Source organism: Macaca nemestrina, chromosome 14, assembly GCF_043159975.1.
Source record: "Macaca nemestrina isolate mMacNem1 chromosome 14, mMacNem.hap1, whole genome shotgun sequence".
In the NCBI taxonomy this organism is placed as follows: Eukaryota; Metazoa; Chordata; class Mammalia; order Primates; family Cercopithecidae; genus Macaca; species Macaca nemestrina.
The window spans coordinates 47,597,824-47,619,835 of record NC_092138.1 but is presented as its reverse complement, the minus strand read 5'-3'; the positions used below and the strand labels follow the sequence as shown (position 1 = coordinate 47,619,835).

Below are 22,012 nucleotides of genomic sequence, written 5' to 3'. Positions count from 1 at the left end.
GTCAGAGTGCTCACTCACTGCTGTGAGGCAGAGCGTGGGCGAGGCTGTAATGTATTAATATTTACACTGCAGAAGACACAGCAACAAATTCTACCTGAAAGAGTAAGGCGGGGAGGCTAATGAACAGATGATGCTCGAGCTGGGCTTGCTGGAAGAGTGAACCGTAAAAGGAGAGACTTGGGAAAGGCCATTCTAGGTACCTGGAGAATCTGAGTAAAGGACACAAACCAGAGATAGATCAAGTGTTCAGAGTTTGGAACAACCAGAACTCTCAAATACCGCTGGCAGGAGAACAAACTGGCAGAAAATTCTGGACAACAATTTGGTAGGGTTTACTAAAGCTGAATAGACACACACCCTGTAGCCCAGTAACTCCACTTCTAGGTGTATATCCATCAGAAATGTGTACATGCATAACAGACATGTACAAAAATGTGCTATTCAAAATATCTAGAAAATGGAAACACCTAAATGCTCATCAGTGGAGAAAATGGATAAATAAATCGTGCTATGTTCTCACAAGGGAATTCTACAGAGCAGTAAGAATGAAAGAAGCAGAACAAATAGAAGATGAACAAAAGAAGCCAGATCAAAAGAATACATGTTCTATGGTCATATTTCAGTTACAAAACAGATAAAAGTGTATAGTGTTAAAGGTCAGGGCAGATAGTGTCTGTGGAGGGAGCTTTTGGAATGTTGACAATGTTCAGTTTCTTGAACTATGTACCTTTTAACAGAAGCATCAGTTTATAATAGTTCATTGAGCAATATACTTACGATGTATGTGTTGTACTTTTTGTATGTTATAGATCAATAACAAATTCAGAAATTTCACTCCCAAAGATTCTGATGTGATTGGTTTGGCATGTGGTCTGGACACGGCAGTTTTTAAAATCCCAAAGGTGATTCTAATGTGCAGCCAAGGTTGAGAACCACTGTGTTAAAGCCTCTAGACTGAAAACGTGGGAGGTGATGATACAAATCTGAGATGAAGAACGCAGGACAAAGAGAAGACTTTAGAGCGGAAGTGTGTAAGTACTTCAAATGCAGAAACAGAAAGTCTAACAATATCCATGTGGCTGTACAGCAGACAACCAAGCAGATCAGTCTTGAGCTCAAAGGAGGTTGGTGGCGGGTAAAGAGAAGTAACTTATCTGACAACATCTGGAATCTTGAAGGCTAGGCCATTAGATAACAAGCAGAAGAAAATTGCCCCCAAATGAAGATGAAACAAAATTCAAGAACAGGGTTTTCTTCCAGTGGTTTTATATGTGGCAGGTCAGATTAGCTTTTAATTAATGTCTACTCTAAGCCAGGAGCTTTATATAAACAATTTACCTTAATCTTCACAACTCTGTGGGTCTGGTTCAATTACTCTCACTTTCAGAAAGAGGGATGGGCTGCATCTATAGAGTAAGGATATGGAACTTCAGAGGGGCTGGAAAGCCTATCCAAGTTCTCATAGTTACTAACAGGCAAAGACTGGATTCAGGCTCAGGTCTGAGTCACTCCCAAACCCATTCTCTTTCCCATTCCATTAAATTTCCTGTGGGACTAAAAGTTTCAGATGGAAAACCTTAAGTCTCCAAAACACAAAATCCTTTTCTAAAGGCTTTTACTAGTGGTGGTCAACCTAATGTATATCAGAATTATGCAGAAAACATTTTAAAACCATAGATGTAAGGACCCCCATCTCTATCTTAATAATTTAGAATATCCAGTGGGTTAGGCCACCGAGCATGGGTCCAATGGGCCTTGGGGATATGAGCAAGCAAGCCTGGGCCCTGAAGTCCCACCTCTCATCAGCTCTGGCCAATTGCATCACCTCCTTGAGTTGGCAAGCTGATGATGCTCATGTATCTCTGCAGGCCAGCCCTTTACACTGTATTGCAGACTCAGGTATTCTAATATCTACTTGACTGCACTAGGATGTGTAGGCCTCTCAAACTTAACATATTCAAACTAAACTCCAGATTTCCCATCATCATCCCAAACCTGCTCCTCTTGTAGTACTCTCAATATTAATGAATACAACTCCATTCATTCTCCCACTTGCTCAGGCCCTAGACTTTATAGTCATCTTTGATGTCTCTCTTGCCTAATATGCAATTAGTCAGTATTCAGTCAGCTCTACATTCAAAACACATCTAGGATCAGACTGTTTCTCACTCCAGTCTAAGCCACTACAATCTCTAGCCTGGATTATTAAAATAAGCTCCTACTAGGCTCCCTGCTTCCATGCTTGCCCCCTATAATCTATTCTCACTAGAAGAGTAAAGACAGTCCTATTTAGTGTAATTCAGATCACGTCACCGTTCTTCCCAAAGCACTTTAATGTGTTCCCATGTCATTCAAGGTAGGAACAAAACTTCCAACAATGGTGAAAAGGTCCTATGTTCTCTTGCCCCTCTGACCTCCCCCTGCCAACATGGCTCTTCATTGTTCTCACATATATGAGGACTTCCCGGACCCAGTCACACTCTGCCCCTCTTACTTCCATTTTTCTTCATTGCACTGATCATATCTGACATTAGGTATTATTCTCTATCAGTCTCATCCTTCCAGAGTATAGGCTCCATGAGGGAAAGGGCTTTGCCTGCCTCATTCACTCATACCTGCCCAGGGCTTAGAACTGCCTTAGAGTAAACATGGAAGATAACTGAAAAAAATGAATGGATTTCTTCATCCACAGAATGGAGAAAATCAAAGCTACCTTGTTGGGTTTATCGTGAGGATTAGAAATGATGTTTTATAGTATCCAGCACTGTGCCTGGCACTTACGGAAATATTCATTAAAATGGAGGCTATGACCAATATGATAAACTGTGTTATAGAAGGAGGTTAATCAAGAGGTCTACTGAAATGTATAAATATGGCATTCCCAGATTATCACGGACAAGAGGAAAGTTCTTAGCATTGGTGGGTTTGGCTATAAATATCTAGTTTGCCTCTAGTATAAAACTAAAGATAGGGATGAGGGCCCAACCTAGGCCAAAAGAATAGAGTTGGTAAGTGATTAATGTAAAAAAGGTAAGAAGACTGCTATTTGTCCTCCCCAAATTTATATGTTGAAGCTCTAATACCCAATGTAATTGTATTTGGAGACAGTGCTTTTAGGAAGTAATTCAGATTAAATGAAGTCAGGAGGTCAAAGTCCTAATGCAATAGAATTGGTGACCTTCTAAGAGAGGAAGAGAGGGAAGAATCTCTCTCTCTCCACGCACACACATACACCGCAAAAAGGTCACATGAGGACATAGTGAGAAGGTGGCCATCTACCAGCCAGGAAGAGAGCCCTCATCAGAAATTAAAACATGGTCCAGTACCTTGATCTTGGACTATACAACCTCCAGAAACGCAAGAAAATAAATTGCTGTTGTTTAAGCCACCCAGCCTGACGTTTTGTTAAGGCAGCCTGAGCTGACATAGGTCACATTCTGAGGTTCCAGGGGAAAATGAATTTGGGAGGGATACCATTCAACTCATATACTTTCTTTCTATACCTGATTATTTTAACAAACGTTAAATCAAAGTAATTTTTTAAAACTATCTGAATTCCTACGTTTGTGAGCAAACCAATTATATAATTTTCATTTCACATGGATTTCTGAAGCTTTTATCTTTATAAATATTCCACCTGGGTTTACTTTTTTTGAATAAAATCATCTTAAAAAGTTAAGTTTGAAAGAAGCCTCCAAAAATATATACAATTTCTTGACTGCATCATTTATTGAGTCCTTGGGTAGCAATATTTTACTGACTAAACGCTTTACTTCTATAAGCACATAAGCATGAAATCAATCAATGAATGTGTAATCTAAGATTTTCAGAAATAAAGAAGAGGCAGGTCCCTAACATTCTCCACTCTACAAAGGTCTCCCTGCCTCTGTCTACAGGTATTTACAGAGCATTTGCTGCCTCCCTACCTGTGGGAGCTACTCTTCCTTGGTAGTTCAACCCAGTGGTATGCTGGAGTTAGGCCAGCACTGCTCGGGGGAGCCAAGTGTGAGTCTCTTTTTCCAAGTCAGAGTTCAGTGATGTCACACGGGTAGCTTGAAAATGGCCATGGGAGACACAGAAGCTGGCTCATGCTACAAATCAAGGTTTTTCTTCCAGAAAGATGGTTGTTAAGCCTATAGCAGCACACTGCTGGTTCCTCCCAGCTTGTGACAAGTTTTATTGCATTCCAATTCTCATCTGTGGTGGCCAGGTGAAGTATTATTATACTTCTTGGCTTAAAAAAAAAAGATAGGATATTTGAAAATGCAAAGTACAAAGAATAACATAACACACTCATATCCACATCTTTCATATTTCTCACTGTTAAGTACTGTGTTCCTGACAATCTCTGAACAAGTATTAATACTTCCCTTATAGTATTTTCGTGTGTTTGTCTCTAAAACGGGACAGACTTGAGGTTGTGAGGTTGTTGAGGTTGTGACAGACGTTTGTAGGAAAGCCTGTGAGATTCTTTTTCCGGAAAGATGTAAAATGTTAGGGGACCTGTGGCTCACAAGCCTCTGAGGGCCAGGCAAAAGCGGTGTTTTCTAAGGGGGTTTAGTCCCAAGGACAGTGATGCCAGAAGATGGAATGCTCCTTTTTCTAAGGAAAAAAACAGGGAGTTTTAATGTCTGCCTTTTTTAAGTTTCATTTACTACAATTCAAATCAAGGTTTATAACAAATGGGATTTCTGTTGCGCCGGAAACCGGCAGTCTGGGGAACAGAGATGGCCAGCACAAACCTGAACACAGGACGGGGCTGCAGAGGCACAGGGATGTGAAAATGAGTGTTCCCTGCTGGAAGGGCAGGGATGAGGGGTGAGTCTGCCCTCTGCACCCCATTTTTCTCCCCACCCTAGGTGATTATGATGAGAGTATTTGGGGAAAGACCTTTTGTAAGTCACTTTTTAAAAATTACAACCTGATTTAAACTGCTGTATTCTCAAGAGTAGCTTCCTTCTTTCACTGTGAAATTTCAAATAAAAACATATTGACAGGGCATCTGTCTATCACAACAGGGAAGAAGAAAATCCAGCCCCCACCCTTGGTGTGAGCTAATGAACACAGCTAATGTACTTGGGCAGAACAGGTGGCCACAGTACTCCAAGTCACATCTTCGTGTTCTGACTGTTGGGGGAAACCTAATGGGTTTAGCATCCATCAGGGAAGACCAAAGACATGAAACATGGTTTCTGAAGTCTTTCACTGCTTTTAGTAATTTCAGTCCTTTGTCATCTCTATGTGTCTTATAGAAACCAAGCCTCATTGCCCAAAGGAGCAGAGATCTTGAGCTGGACAAATGCCAAATAATTTGTAATACTATTAATTAATTGCTACTATCTGGTCTGAAAACTTAGAAAGAGCCCTGAAGTATCTGAAAAACTGAAGATCATAACCAGATTTCATCCTATAACTATTTCAGAAGTATCTACTACATATATAATTTGTACACATCATTCAGCCTTGCAAAACACAAGAGATGAGTTTTGTTTCTCCATTTTACAGATAAGGAAAATGAAGTAAGAAAAATGATGTAAGGTGCCCAAGGACATGTACCAACAAGAAGCCGGGCCAGAATTTGAATCACAGCTGTTTCCCAAAAGCTCACTGTTCTCTTGTCAGATTCCCAGAAGGCTACACTGGCTCTCACTGCTTTATTACATCTTCATTAAAACAGGTCAAATTAAGACTTCTCAGCAGCAAAATGAAAAGCTTGAGCCATACTTACACTTGTTAGGTGTTTAAAAATGCAGAGGTGATAAAGTGTAATCATTCAAGAGGCAGGATGAGCCCATGTGAGTCAGAAGCCTGGAGACTGTTCCACCTGCATGACCTTGGACGAGCTGCTTAACCTCTTAAACCTCCGCTTCCACACTCAACATAAGAAGATTGCTTCCTGAACTTCATATTGCTTTCCCAATCTAAAAATCTCTGATACGTACATTACAATCCACAAGAACAAGTGGATGAAGTCATTTAGTAGATGGCATCTATGTCAGTGTACACAGATTTTAATGTATATTTTCAAAACCAAAGAAATAGACTCCTTTGCAAAACCATCACTGAGATAAAAACCAATAGGTCTTATTTTAAAACTCCAAGAAAAATTCATTTAAAAAATCCCTCCTCTTTTTAAAATTTCTTCAAGAATGTCTACTATAGCCAGACCATGTTTATCTTGTTTCTGTGTATGGGTCTGTGCAAAAATAAGAATTTAAAAAGTATATATCAAATAAATAGTTCAAGGAAAACAAAAGGTAATTTATTCTCCCTTCTTGTAGAAAATTGACAAATTTAATTAAGGATAATTAATTCCTAAATACAAGTAACATTTTTACACAAGCATTAAAATTCAGAGGACCAAAGTGACATTTAAATTTTAAAATATAATCTTTTTTTGAAGATAAAAAAATTAGAAATGCCTTTTCCTATAACAGAATCTATTATCATTTCCTACCAATTAATGCAAGGGTACATAGTATCAAAGGAATAACACAGAGTAGGGCTCAAAATATTGTGCTGGTGAAATGAGCGGGTGTGGATAACCAAAGCAGGCACTAAACAAATATTAGTTCTTTTCTCTATTTTCCCACTTTGGAGAAAATTACAGTTGATGGCTATTTCGTTGAAATGGCAACCAACAGCTAAAAATATACTTGCCTCTTCATCACCTATCAAGAGCCAAGGATGTCTTTAATTGGCGGAAAAAATTAAAAGTTTGTTCTTGGAAAAGATCAACAAAATTGACAAACATTTAGTTAGCTGGACTAGGAAAAAAAAAAACAGAAGGAAAAGACACAAACTACTAAAATCAGCAATAAAAGGTGGGGATATTCATTCTGATATGCACAAGTAAACAGGATTATTAAGAGATTACTATGAACAACTGTACAACAATGAATTGTATAACCTAAATGAAATGGACAAATTCTTAGAAACACAAAACCTACCAAGACTAACTCACAAATAGAAAATCTGAACAGACCTATCATTAGTAAGAAGATTGAGTCAGTAATAAAAAAATCTCCCAACAAAGACAAGTCCAGGATCTGATGGCTTCAACAGTGACTTCTACCAAATATTTGAAGAACTAACACCAACCCTCCTCAAACTTTTCCAAAAAATTGAAGAAGGAAAATTTCCTACTCATTCTATGAGGACAGCATTATCTTGATATCAAAGCCAGACAAAGATACTACAAGACAACTAGAGACCAATATCTCTTATAATCATTGTTGTGAAAATTCTCAACAAAATGCTAGCAAACCAAATTCAACAGCATATTTTAAAAATTATACCCCATGACCAAGTGGTATTTGTTCCTGAAATACAAGCATATTGTTCAATACACAAAAATGGATCCATCTAATACTTCACATTAACATAATAGAGTAAAACATACACACACACATATGATCATCTCAGTTGATGCAGGAATAAGTGTTGACTGAGTTCAACACCTTTTCATGATAGAAACAATAAGCTAGGAATAGGAAGAAACTACCTCAACATGATAAAAGTCATATATGAAAACTTCAAAATGAAAATCATACTAAATGGCAAAAGACTGAAAGCTTTTACTCTAAGATCGGAAACAAGACAATGATGCCCATTGTGACCACATCTATTCAACACAGTACTGAGAGTTCTGGCCAGGGCAATTAGGTAAGAAAAAGGAATCCAAATTGGATGTAAACAAGTAAAATTATCTATTTTCAGATGATATGATTTTACATATAGAAAACTCTAAAGATTTCCCACAAAAAGCTGTCAGAACTAATAAATGAATTCAACAAAGTAGCAGGACACAAAGTCAACACACAAAAATCAGTTGCATTTCTATACACTGACAATGAACAATCTGAAAAGAAAACTAAAAGGATAATTCCATTTACAATAGTATCAAAAAGAATAAAATACTCAGGAATTAATTTAACCAAGGAGGTAAAAGACTTCAACAATGAAAACTACCAAACACTGCTGAAAGAAATTTTAAAAGACATATATAAATGGAAATAACATCCCATGTTCATGAACTCAAAGACTTAATATTATTAAGATGTCAACATTATTCAAAGCAATCTACAGATTCAATGCAATCCCTATCAAAGTCTCAGTAACATTTTTTGTAGAAATGGAAATTCCATCCTAAAATTCATATGGAATCTCAAGGGACTCTAAACAGCAAAAACAATCTTAAAAAACAAAGCTAGAAGACTCATAGCTCCTGATTTGAAAACTCATTGCAAAGCTATGATAACACAGTGTGGTATTGTCATACAGACAGACATGTAGGCCATGGGAACAGAGTAGAGAGCTCAGAAATAAACCCTTGCATACATGGTCAAATGTTTTTTGACAAAGGTACCAAGACCACTCACAAGAAATAACAGTCTTTTCAACCAATGGTGCTGGGAAAAATGGATCTATATGCAAAAAAATGAATTTGGACCTTTTTCTAATATCATATACAAAAATTAACTCCAAATACATTGAAGATCTAACTGTAAGATCTAAAACTCTAGAACTCTTGGAAGAAAACATAGGCAAAAGCTTCTTGACATTGGATGTGGTAATGAATTCCCGGATATGATACCAAAGGCATAGGCAACAACAAAAAAATTACACAAATTCAACTTCATGAAAGTTAAGAAATTGTGTGCATCAAAAGACACTATAAACTGAGTAAAAAGGCAGCCCACAGAATGGGAGTAAATATTTGTAAGTTGAATCTGATAAAGGAGTAGCATTCAGAATATGTACAGAACTCCTAAAACTCAACAAAAAACTCAAACAACTAGATTAATAAATGGGCAAAGACTTGAATTGACATTTCCCCAAAGAAGATATACAAATGGCTAAAAAGCACATAAAAAGGTGTTCAACATCACTAATCATTAGGTCATTACAAATCAAAACTATAATGAGATACCACCTCACATTCATAAGTATGGTAAACCTCAGAAAACCAGAAAATAACAAGTGTCAGCAAGGATGTAGAGTAACTTGAACCCTTGCGCACTGCTGGTGAGAAAGTAAAATGGTGTGCAAAAGAGCACAGTGGTTCCTCAGAAATAAAAAATAGAATTCCCTTAACTTCCAGCAATTCCATTTCTGGATATTTACCCAAAATAATTGAAAGCAGAGTTTCAGAGAGATATTTGTATATTCATGATCATAGAAGCATTATTCACAATAGTTACAATGTGAAAGCAATGCAGCTGTCCATCAACAGGTGAACCAATATAAAAATTGTACTATTTACACACAATGGAATATTATTCAGCCTTAAAAAGGAAGGCAGTTCTTACATACACTATCACTTATCATATAAGTAAACCTTGAGGACATTATGCCAAGTGAAATAAACCCGTCACAAAAAAGACAAATGCTATGTGATTCCACTTATATGAAGTAATTAGAATAATTAAAATCACAGAACTAGAAAGTAGAAAGGTGGTAGCCAGGGGCTGAAGTAGGAAAGGGGGAGTTATTATTTAAGGGGGCTATAGTTTTACTTTTACAAAACAAAAAGAGTTATGGAGATGGACGGTCATGGTGATTACACAACATTATGACTGTATTTAATCCCACTGAAATGTATACTTAAAAATAGTTAAGATAATTTCATGTTATGCATGTTTTACTATGAAAATGACAAAAATTAATTCTAAATTATTTTAACTAAATTTGTGAAGTCTAATATAGAGATTACAATTGTAATATGAGTATAAATCCTCAAATCACGTTAAATAAGATAGGGGCTTAATACTTGCAACAAAATTTATGTAATAAACAGCATCTTAGCATGCATTTCATTTTGGCAACATGTAATTATTGCATATTATGGCCTGGTTTTCTTAGGTCAAGTCTCAGAGCATCTACAAGTCTGAAACCTGGCCCTCTGATGCTCTCTGCACTGACACCAATGTCCTCTGCAGTTTTGCACACTAACAATTACTAAATGACAAAAAGTTACACTGTAATGAGAACTTAGGTAAATACACTCATATCTATGTTGTTTCTTTTGTAGTTAACTATTAGAAGAGACTGAGAAAAGGGAAGAGGAAGATTTGCCTACTGTCTTATACAAATAGGCAACCCTAGCACTGGATCATGCTACTCTCAACCCAAATAATGGTATTTATATATAACACCTCTCTCCAAGGTGACAAAGCTCTTTTATGCCGCAGTTAGGAAACAGCAGGCAGGGATAGTAAGACACTGTGCTGTAGTACACAGTCAGCAGCCCTAAGAACGTGTGGCATGGGGCAGCAAACATCTCCCACCTGAAGATGGGGTGCTGCAAGGTGCCAACACAGTCTCACAGCATGCCCTGGGAAAGCAGGCAATTGCCCCCCCAAGGGCATAAAACAGCTTGTGCAATTTGAAAAATACACAACCCTCAGTGTACTAACATCATAAGCCTTTGCTTTCTCAGGTTTTCAGAGCAAATAGAGGGTGGTAGTTGATACTATAACCTTATTGTAAGAAGGGTCCTGCAGTGGGATTTCTAAAGGCCTTGCCCAGGGAGGAACTGCTGGGTTAGCATCTGAGATGCCCTAGGTTGAGCTGCAGTACCCTGACAGGAAGGTACGTAACATTTCTTGAGTCCCTACTAAGTGTCAGGCACTGTGCCAAGTGTTCTTTGCTATCATGTTTCAAAACACAAAGGTATCTTCAGTCTTTGCTGGAACTGGACTAACCTACACTCCCTGGGGGGTTCAGGAGACCTCATCTTAAGCTGAAAAGACAGTAACAGGTGTTCCCAATCTACCTCCTGCTTCAGTGTAAGGTATCCAGGGAGCCTAAAGCCCCTGGGCAAATAGCCTGATGGCCCCAGCAGACAGCTGTATGCTTGAAATAGGAGCTCTGGCTGGGAACAGCCACACTGTATTCGTTTTCTACATAGAATAACAAAGTACCACAAACTCAGTGGCTTCGAACAAGTAAGTCTGGGCATGCCTAAATTGAGTCCTATGCTCAGGGTCTCGCGAGGCTGCAAACAAAGTGTGAGTCAGGCTGCTTTGCCATCTGGAGGCCGGAGTGGGGAAAAGTTTGCATCCAGGCTCACATGGGTTGCTGTCTTCCTGAGTCCGGGCTGTTCACTTCTCTGTGGCAGTGTGATGGAGAGCTCTGGCTTCCCACTGGCTGTTAGCTAGTGGCCACCCTTAGGTTCTAGAGACCACCCCCAGTTCCTTGACATGTGGTCCTCTCCTTAGGCTGTCATAACACAGCAGTGTGCTTCCTCTAGACCAGGAAGGGAATGTCTCTCGTATTAGTCTGCTAAGACTGTCTCACATAATGTGACATGATTATGGGAGTGATGCACCATCGATTTTGCCACATAATGTAATCACATCAAGGGAGTGGTGAGTGGTTGATTCCATTACCTTTGCCATATTTATTGGTTACCAGCAAGTCACAGGTTCCATCTACACTCAATGGGAAGGGATTAAACAAGGGTGTGAATCTGTAGGAGTCACTCTAGAGTGTACTTGCCACACATACCAAGCCTGGAAGTATCTTTGTAGTTTAAGACTTTGTAGCATAAGACATTTTGTTTTGAAAACAGAATGTGCTTTGGAGATAGTAATATCTGAATAAAGATTCTGGCTCTTCTGTTGTAAAACTGGGCAAATTGCTAGTCACCTTGCAGCTTCAGTTTTCTCATCCAAAACCAGATACAGCTATTATCTATGTATATAAACATAAATGTCTATTAATAGATTCAGCCCAGTGATGTTATACATGAGAGTATGCACATCCACACTTTTCCCAAAGCAATTGTGAAATATATTAATTGTGCATGACACCAAATAGATATTACACAGAGAACAGCTCTGATCCTGATCTGCAAAAGTCTGCAGACCCTGACTCTTACCTGAAAAGTTAGCTGCTCCTATAAGATGGAGCTTACATATGCTTAACATGATTTGATTCATTCATTAAGCCAATTAACCAATTGCTAGCACCAAACTCTGTGCTAGGAACTGGGTATATATAAAGGAGTAAAAAAGACATAGTCCTTGACGTCAATGACTTGTTTACAATATACTGGAAGAGATGAACAGCATTCATTCAATAAATATTTACTGAGGGCACTGTTTCCATTATGACAGATAGTAAACAAGATAGACAAGACTCTGCCTTTCTGGAGATTATGTTCTATATGAGAAATGGGAGTGACGTGAAAGCAATAAACAAAAAAAAAGATAATTTCAAATGTTGATAGGAAATAATGTAAGGAGGTATCAGAGGGATGAGGAGAAGCTATTTTCAATAGGCGGCAGGCCAGGAAAGGTCTGTACAGGGAGACGGCATCTGACTGAAGGTGTAGTGATGAGGAACAGCAGACATTATCAGGAGCTGGAGAAGAGTGTTCCAGGCAGAAGAAACACCTGTGCAAAGACCCCAAGACAGGAACAAGGCTGAGGATAACGCTCAGTACGATGGAAGCCAGTGCAGAGTTACAAGCAGAGGAATGACAAAATGTGATTTACATCTTTAATGGATAGAACTGGCTGCTGTGGGGAGAATGTAAAACAGGAGAGTAATAATGGAAAAAGGCAGTACAGTGAACAAATCGTAAGTTGCGTAAAGTAAATATTATGAAAAGTGCAATAAAAAATAGAATTGGGCTCTTTGCAGTGTACAAACAATCGTATGCTCAAGTTACTGCATTACGGTGGCAGTGACAAGCAACATTTTAACAAGTAAATGTACAGTTGAAGTGGTGCTAAATGCTCTGAAGAAAAGTAAAACAAGAAAAGGCTTAGGAAGTTAGAAGGACGGATGTTTTAAACAAGATGGTCAGGAAAGCTGCACAAATTAGGTGACATTTGAGCAGACCCCCCAGTGAAGGTTTTGAGAAGACATGGAGAGGAAGTGATTGAGGCAAAAGGGCTGGCCAGGCCCCATGAACAACGTGCCTGTGTGTTTGAGGAAGGCTAGCTCAGAAGGAACAAGATGGAGACAGCCAGGAACATAGGGAATGAGTTCAGTTCCTCAGGACTTTGTAACCCACATAAGTGCTTTCAATTTTATTCTAAGTGAGGAACCTCTCAAGAGATTTGTGGAGGAGAACTCATGTGATGTGAAGATAACATGAAAATATAAAACTGGAGTAGAACTGGTGTCGACTTGGCCCTCAGGAGATGCCACTCAGAGGAGATATATAAGCTAAGACAGGAGGGACGGTGAGAAGACAGTTGAAGAAGGGGTAGGTGAGGGCCCACATTCCACCAGGAGAAGGGGAAACAGCTGCTGCAAATTCCTGATACAGCAAAGAATTTGAGGAACTGAAGAAACTAAAGGCCACAGGGTGAACAAGAGGAAGAAGGAACTAGGAGAGACAGAAAGCACAGGGGCCACCACATGCTGGATCTTAAAGGCCATGCTGAGGATTTAGGTATGGTATTTATTTATAGTATTTAGGGACTATTCATGTGAGGCGCCATTAGCTTAATTCTCAATATATTTGCACACATGCATTTTAAATGTATACTATATTTGTTATGAATAAGAATTTTTTTTTTTTTTTTTTGAGACAGAGTCCTGCTCTGTCGCCCAGGCTGGAGTGCAGTGGCATGACCTTGGCTCACTGCAAGCTCTGCCTCCCAGGTTCACACCATTCTCCTGCCTCAGCCTCCCAAGTAGCTGGGATTACAGGTGCCCGCCACCATGAGCAGCTAACTTTTTGTATTTTTAGCAGAGACAGGTTTTCACTGTGTCAGCCAGGATGGTCTCGATCTCCTGACCTCGTGATCTGCCAGCCTCGGCCTCCCAAAGGGCTGGGATTACAGGCGTGAGTCACCACACCTGGCCCTGATTAAGAATCTTTTAAATAGGATCTGGCTTTAGCATTCATTGTTTAGACACACAGGGAAAGAATATCATTATTCCACCAGTTCTAGCTGACTTAAAACTCTGAATCACTTACAGTGTCTCAAATATTTTAGGAACCTATTAATTTTCAATATTTTCCCCAAAGATGTAGAAGTAGAAATCCTCCAGCCTTTCAATACATTAGTATATGAATTATATCACCCATCACCTGACCTAAATTTTCTTTCTTAATATATTTTTCCTTGAAAGACCCTATTCCTTTGAAGCTTAACAACATATTCCTCACAACTGCTTTTGTAATTTGTCCTTTATGCATTTTTGATTCTTTTTCATTGTCAGGATTTGGAAATGGAAAAGCTCTGGCTACTAGACTCAGCACACATCCCTTATTCTTTAAGTGAAGGACGGACATATCCATTCATACACCTATTCACCAGACATACTGAGGACAAACAATGTACCAGGCATAATGTTACGGACTCTAAAAGATGCAAAGATGAATACAAGTTATCCTGTCCTCCAGGAAAAACAGCAAATTCAGTGTGTTGTGAGACCAAGGATTTGGCTACATGAATGCCAGGTAATACATGTATTTATTTTCAGTTCCAAAGTCACCACATACAATCACTGTATTTATTCATCTTTAGAAGGAGATGATTAAGAGCACAGCCTGTGGGAAAAGAAGTATACTAATTTTGATAGAGTATCTTTCTAGGGACTAATGGGACATTTTGAAACTAATACAGCTAGCTTTTATTTCCACAGGCAATATTTCACAAATGAGATTTGAAATTATTAAAAAATTCTAAATAGACATTGAATGACCCCACTTTGATACCCGAATCTCAGAAATGCTGGAAAAATCTAGACCATATAGGCATTCAAGGGAAAAGCATTTCCATAGAAAAACAAACCCCTACTGTGTACAACATTTTTCACATTCAAGCTGCTTTTTATGTAAGCAGTTTGGAAATTTGTATTAGATTATCATATTAGGGTAAGAGAAACTTCTCAGTGCAAACTGAAAAGGCCTGTCTCACAACAAGGATGCTAAGACTGAAAAGGGTCCACAGTCTAACTATGTCTATAATTCAATTCAAGTGTCACGAAACAGACTTTCAGAAATTTTTTTTAAAATCCAGTCCTTAAAGATATCCTAATTCTAAATCAAGAGTCCATTGCTCTGTTGAGGAAAAAAAAAAAAACAAAAACACTGATAAAACATAAAACAGGAGGTAAACATGAAACACATATTGAACGGAAAGGTAAACTATCTAGTGCTGTATTGTCTATTATAGGCACCACTGGCCACAGCGGGCTGCTGAGCACCTGAAATGTGGCTAGTCCAAATTGAAACGTGCTGTAAGTATAAAATACAGACCGAAATTCAAAGTATGAAAAAAACATAAAATATCTCAATAATTTTAATAGTGATTAATATTTTGGCTATGAGTTAAATACAATATATTATTAAAGACAATTTCACCTTTCTTTTTACTTTTATAATGTGGTTTCTAAAAAATTCAAAATTACATATGTGGCTTGCATCTTATTTCTATTGGACAAGACTGATTTAGCGCCTTTTGCTTCCCCATAAGGCATCAGAATATGTAAAGAAAAGTGACATATCTTCTCCAATGATTTTTGCTCAAAGATACCATAAGAATAGGCACTTACAACCAGTGGAATGGAATTTGTGCACAGTACTTTTATATTCAAATTATTTCCTATTTAAACAGTTTAGGAATCTGTACTGGTTTATGCTATTCCAGTTCAAGCTTGGATGACTTTACAGCTGTCTGTCCTGCGTTCTCGAAAGCCCACCTTCACAGGGCAGACCTTTAAGCCTGTGATCCTGCTCACGCTTCCACATCTCATCAGTCAGCTGGACTTCCCAGGAGGAATGAGCTGTGAAGTCTTCTGGGCTCCTCTCCTCAGACTGTGGGTAACTTACACTAAGACTGTGAGGTTCCAGAGGACGAGCCTCCAGTCTTGGTCTCATTTCTGCCCCACAACATCGAGAATTGCTCTTTGCATCAAAGTAAATGCACGTGACAAATGTTGGTTACATATGAGTATGTGATGATATAGGGAAACGAAGAATTTTTCCTCCTACTTTTTGTATTAGAGAAGTTTTAGTACATTAGACACTGACAGTCAACTGTGCTTCATAATTCATTTATTCCAATATCCAAGTGTTTACTGGCTGCCTGGAACTGAGCTGGGGGCTGGGGATGTGGTGGTGAATAAGACAGGCACAGTGCTGAACTCACAGGGGAGGAAAAACAAAACCACAAGTATGGCATGTGACCCACCGAAAAGCAACTGGGATTACAAGAGGGACTTAATAGGGTTGGATAGGGGAACCTAATGTGGTTGGAGCCAAGGAAGGTTAATAAGTGACCTTTATGCTGGACCTGAGGGAGCTGTTAGCCTCACAAGGTGTTGGGGAAAGGGCAGGCTGACCATGCAGGGAGGGCCCCTTAAGCCATGTTAAAAATGAAAGTTAATCCTGAAGGCATGAAAAGGCATGGAAGGGTTTTCTATAACATGGCCAAATTTGCTTTTTAAAATATCACTCTGGAGATGGGCAAGAATGGATGTGAGATCTTCAAAGAGCATAGCCATGTATTCTTAAAAGCTAAACAAAATCACTTTGGTCATTTCAATAGGAACTGAGTTTTAAGAATAGAAAACATGTGTAAGCTCCACACCCCCAAGATGTGAAAGCCAGCAAGCACCCTGGAGCAGTAAACTAATACAGATGTACTCCTAAAGTACCCTCAAAGCAGCAAATCCTACTGATTCCCCCGGCCTGTCCATGTAAATTTGTTACTTGGCATCAGGCCCTGTCCTAACCCAAGCCACATCTTGCTTATTCAGAACCAGCAACCAGTATCCACACTGGTTGGCCCAGCTCCAGGGTTCACTGAAAGGCTGAATGGGCAAAATATTTAGCAAACTGCACAAGTTTGGGAATATTCTTTCTGCTCTCCTGTGCCCAAGGACTGTCTCTCTGGGTGTTTGCCTAACTCTGAACTTCACCAGTTACCTGGTCTGGGCTCTATGGCCAGTGTCTACTCTCAGGGCAAGAAGCTGGTGGAGGGATGAAATTGCACCTGTTGTAAACAATTGAATGCAGGTTGTTTACATTCTGTGGAATGATTACACAAAATTTTGTTTTGTTCTGGACTCTTCTGGGTAGTACTTATTCATATATATATATGACGTGCCCATACATAACTGCTTTTCTGAAACCAACCTCGAATTGCCTGTAATGGCCTTCATTGTTCTCCTTAGTGGCAGATGTCCATTCAATTCTCAAATAGTCAGAAAACCATTATATTGGCAGCCAATTAGCACATGCGGTATTGTACTAAAAATGTCATTTCTAAATATTCAGATCTTCTCAATTACCTCCTCCTTTGATGTTTTTTATTAAAATAAAAATAAGCCTCAATCCCACAATTTCCTTTCTGAATTTCTATTGTACTCACTCTGAAAGGGAAGGACCCTTTACACCTAAATGAAATGCAGCCTACCCTTCTCAGAGGCGGGATCCTGCAGTGTGAAGCGCAGAGACTTAGGAGGTAGTCAGACCTGAGTTCCAATCTTGTCTTCAGCCCTTCCTAGGTGTATGAATGGGAAAGTTCCTTAAATTCTCTGACCCCTGTTTTTTCCTGAATAATATGAGGCTAGCCTACTGTATTAGTTTTCTAGAGCTGTCATTTCAAATGACCACAAACTGGGTGGCCTGAAACAAAAGAGAATTGATTCCCTCACAGTTCAGCATGCTGGAAGTCTGAAATCAAGGTGTCAGCAAAGTTGGTTCCCTCTGAAGGCTCTGAGAGAATCCTTCCTTATGTCTTCCAGTTTGTGGTGGTGGCTCCTGGCATGCCTTGGCTCATGATGTATAACTCCAACCTCTGCTCATTCTTCACGTGGCCTTCTTTCCTGTGTTTCTCTGTGTCCTCTCCTCTTCTCATAAGGACACCCATCCTTGGTTTTAGGGGCCACCCTAAATTTAGGTAGAGTTCATCTCAAGATCCTACATCACTACTTATATCTGCAAAGACTACTTCCAAATAAGGTCACATCCCTTATAACTTTAGTTCTGGATGGACCTGAATTTGGGGAGACACACTATTCAACCCACTACAGCTACCTACAACAGAGCACAGTTCCATTACACTCAGGAAAACTGATGAGCTCCCACTGAGAACTTGTGTTACTATGAACTTTTAGTCTATGTTCATACTATTAATTCTTCAACTGTTTGTACTTTATATGGAGAAAAATCGTTACTTTTAAAGATGAGACAGTGCCTCACATACCTAGCACTACACTGAAAATGCTTCAGTGCTCAATAAATACTATATTCCTCCTCCCATTCCCTTTATCTTAGCCCTACAACCATGACTTACAAGTACAACTCACGTGAAAATCCCGGGAAATCATGGAGTACTTCAAGGTTCTAGGCAAACATAAACACCAAAACTTCTTGCCCCTATATAATGATTTCTTGTGGGGAAGCAGGGCGAGCAGTTCTCTTTCAGAACTTGACCTACGACAGTGGTTTAAACACTAAGGAATAAATGTGCATCCAAGAGATCTTTGCATCTCTGTGAAAAACAGTGGCTACAAAGAAGGTTCTCGGTAAAAATCAGAAACTTGATTTTTGCTGTTCTTTGACCAATTTGCTAAAATGTATCTAGTCCACTGTCAGTTAAATTCCTGATTCCTATAGCTTACCACATTTTCTTCCATATTTTTCTCCCTCACATAAGCCCATTTCTAATGTGTTTTATGAACAAAAACAGCAGCAACAAAAATCCAGAAAGTCATTCCTACATAGTTTGCTAATCCTCAGAATAGCAGCTGGGCTGGCCATAGGTGAATAAAGATGGAAGGAGGCTGCAGCCAGCAGCAGGGGGCATAGAGAAGGAGCCAGAACTTACCACAGCACACATCTGCTTCCTCTCATCCCACACCCCCCACTTTTCTTATCGCTTGCCCACTACTGCTCAGTATCCAAGCTCACTGGGACTGAAGCAGTTGTCTGCATCAGCCTCTCTATGACCATAAAAGACATGGAACCCCAACCTGAAACTTCCAAAGAAACTAGCCTCAAGGTTAAGGGGTCTTCCAAATATTCACACATCTCAATTAAACACAACCAGCCTTGCTTCCCATTTCCATGCCCTGCGGTTAGAAACTGACACACAAGAACGCTAATGAGGAGGTGTGTGAGGTAGGCTGCTTTGCTCTGCTATACCTGGTGCCTACCGAGACTGCCCCAACTCTGCCTGGTCCTCTTATCAACATATAGCTCCATTATCTCTATTAGCACTTCTTTTTCTTAGAGTATAACAAGTTAGTAGGAACCAATGCTGATCTGTGACGCGCCTGCAGAAGGATCAGAATCAAGATCAACGCTCTGAAGACTTTGGCAATGCCCAATGAAGAAACCCTCTGTGTTTCATGAAAACGATTCACCTCCCTACTTTTTCACATCTTCTGGGAATCATTATATCTTATCTTAAAACTATCCTAATTTTCCTTCTTACCATCTCTTGAAAGTTCAACGTCAACTGATAACAGTTTATAGCTACTCTGGTATTATGTGTCACCTGAACTGTTTGTATACATTATTTGTTAAATACACCACAGTCAGATAAAATACCACAGATCTTCCAGTTACTTCAACGTGAGCTTTAAAAAGCCCTTCTCCCCTGTTAAAATGTGCTATCCATGAAGTCCCTAACCTCTCAGAAAAGTAGACTGAGGAAGCAACACCAAAAGAAGAAACACACCAAACTTAAAATGTCTATCAAAGAGAAACTAAAAGTTACCGGGAGGGATCCTTTAAACGTACAAGATGATTCCTTACCTGGATTGGGTTGAAGGTATTCAATTGTTTTAGTCATTATTTCCATCACAGCCCTGCTGGTGACATCCACTTTCTGAAATGACAAAATAAACGCTCTAAATGACAAAAATGATGAGCTTTAGAACCTTGGGTTTTGCTTGAGTCTGTATACAATGGCGGGGAATGCAACAGAGCCCGGACAAGTTTCGCAGCAGGTGAGGGAGGCTGAGTGGGGGCTGGAAGTCATGCTGACGCTATACTCAGCAGCGCTCTGCCAAGATGTGAAAAGCCTGTTGATCCGAAGAAGCAGCTGGTAGTTTCCTAAAATTTGTTTCAAAATATAATTCATTACCTTCTGGTAAAAATAACGTGAATAAAATGAAACAGATTTTGGCCCAGAGACATTTATTGGATGCCTACAGTGGGTCAGGCATGCAGGCAGATTTTGCTGCCCTCAAGAAAGAATCACACAGCATCAACTTTGCTTATTCAAGAAGCAGGGAGCTTTTTATTTAACTTCTGAGAACATCCTAAAAATATCAAATCTTGAGCAAAGACTTCTAGTCTGTCCTTGAACTTTTGGTTAATTCTAAACAAAAATCTTGATGCTAGAGTCTATCCTCTAAATTTGGTCCATCCTCTAAATTTCTAAATTTGGAATGGTCAATGTTTACTTTCAGCATCTCACCATGTTCTCTTTGTCAGGCCCCTCTCCCCACTTGAAAGAGATCGTAGAAGCTGCTCACTGCAGTTAGGTCCTCTCTGTCTTTCTCCAAGAAATCCTTTTCTTATCAGCACGTGTGGGCCTCCTATTCACCCTATACGGTAAATGACTAGTGAGAATAAATGCATCCTCCCATTCAAGGTATGTACATGTAATATATGACATAGGTATAAATGAAAGTGATTAAATTTTAATGTAGAAATTTAGGTATCAATTAAGTCAACTGGAGAAGTTTTCTGTTGTTAAAAGGCTCCCCCTTCAACTACTAGAAACTTTTCCATAACCTACTGTACCCGCATATAGTATCTACCTTGCATAAAGTAAGCCTCCTCCTTTTCCACAATCCACCCATTGAAAGATTTTATCTTTCAGTTCAGTTTTTCAATACTTAATAATTTCCCATTCCATGGCAGTCATATTACTGTGTGTGTTTGTTATTACTAGGATCAATAGAGGAAAACAAAATTTTTCTTGTGAGGTTATAATGATATAAAATTATCTTAAAAAGGATGCAATTTCAAATGTGCCTGTCTACATATAAATCTTGTATAAATATCCTTTGGATTTATTCAAATTTCAAAGATCTGTAAGATTGAGTGTGCACTAGGTAGTGATTAGCTTTAAAGTGCTCAGTGGCCCCCTGGAGTTGTGCAGCACACAACTTGTGAAGCCATATGTGAAGGTCCTAGTATTAGCAAAATGTCAAACAACCACTATGTACTCAAGTCGTGGAATGTCTGATGCCAGGGAAATGGATCAAAGGTGTGTATGGAACAAATATGCTGAAATTCCATGGTACGTGTGTGATAGGAGTACAAATGTAGATCTCCTCCTGACTATGTGATGGGGATTAAGGAATTAGATGAAAAATGTGCCCAAATATCCTGTAGTTATGATGAGAAGAAAAATCACTCAAAAAGCCAAGGTTTCTAAAAAAGAATGCCATAGGAATTAAATTTTCCAATGGCTGTTTGATATCCCGATGTAATCTACTGTTAGGGGGCTGACCAATTTCTAAGTTTCCCCCATCTCTGTCCTTAATAATTATAATCATCATCACCATAAGCTGTTTTCTGTTTCTCAGAAACTGTTCTAAGGACTATGAATATCTTTACACATTCAATGCTCACAAACTCTGTAATGTCTATGAGAAAACAGATACAGAGGGGTTAAGAAACTTCCCCAGTTCTAGTTCCAGGGTGTATGTTCTTAATGACCATCCTATACTTCTTGAAAGCAAAAGCTCTTCCTAAAAAGACAGGCAACAGAGGCATCTCCCAGTCTGAGAGAGAGGCCAAATCCGAGCTGGAATGTGCTGTGTTCCCAAGACGGCGCTGGGGGCCTGGCAGTAGTGGCCAAACAGGATCAGCAGGAAGGTACCTGCCATCCCATATTCTGTTTTGGTTTTGAAACTCCTCAAAGTCTGTGGAAGCTTCATCCACAAGACTGTTCCCTCCTGGGCCTCTCTGGAAGGGAGGCTCTGCCACGCTGACCTGCTGGACCACACGCCCTCAAGTTTCACAGGTTTCCCTACAGAGGCTGGTGCTTGCAGTGTCTATCCCAACTGACCC

At 39.3% G+C, this 22,012-nt stretch overlaps 1 protein-coding gene across 2 annotated transcripts in view; it reads right to left on the bottom strand.

Annotated features, from left to right (window-relative positions):
- Positions 1–22,012, bottom strand: part of LOC105489072 (SH3 domain containing GRB2 like 2, endophilin A1) — a 227,123-nt gene that overhangs the window by 15,455 nt on the left and 189,656 nt on the right. For both annotated transcript variants that reach the window (XM_011753705.2, XM_011753704.2), the window contains exon 3: positions 19,739–19,811. In XM_011753705.2, coding sequence (XP_011752007.1) covers positions 19,739–19,811 — 73 coding nt within the window. The remainder of the gene's footprint in view (positions 1–19,738; positions 19,812–22,012) is intronic.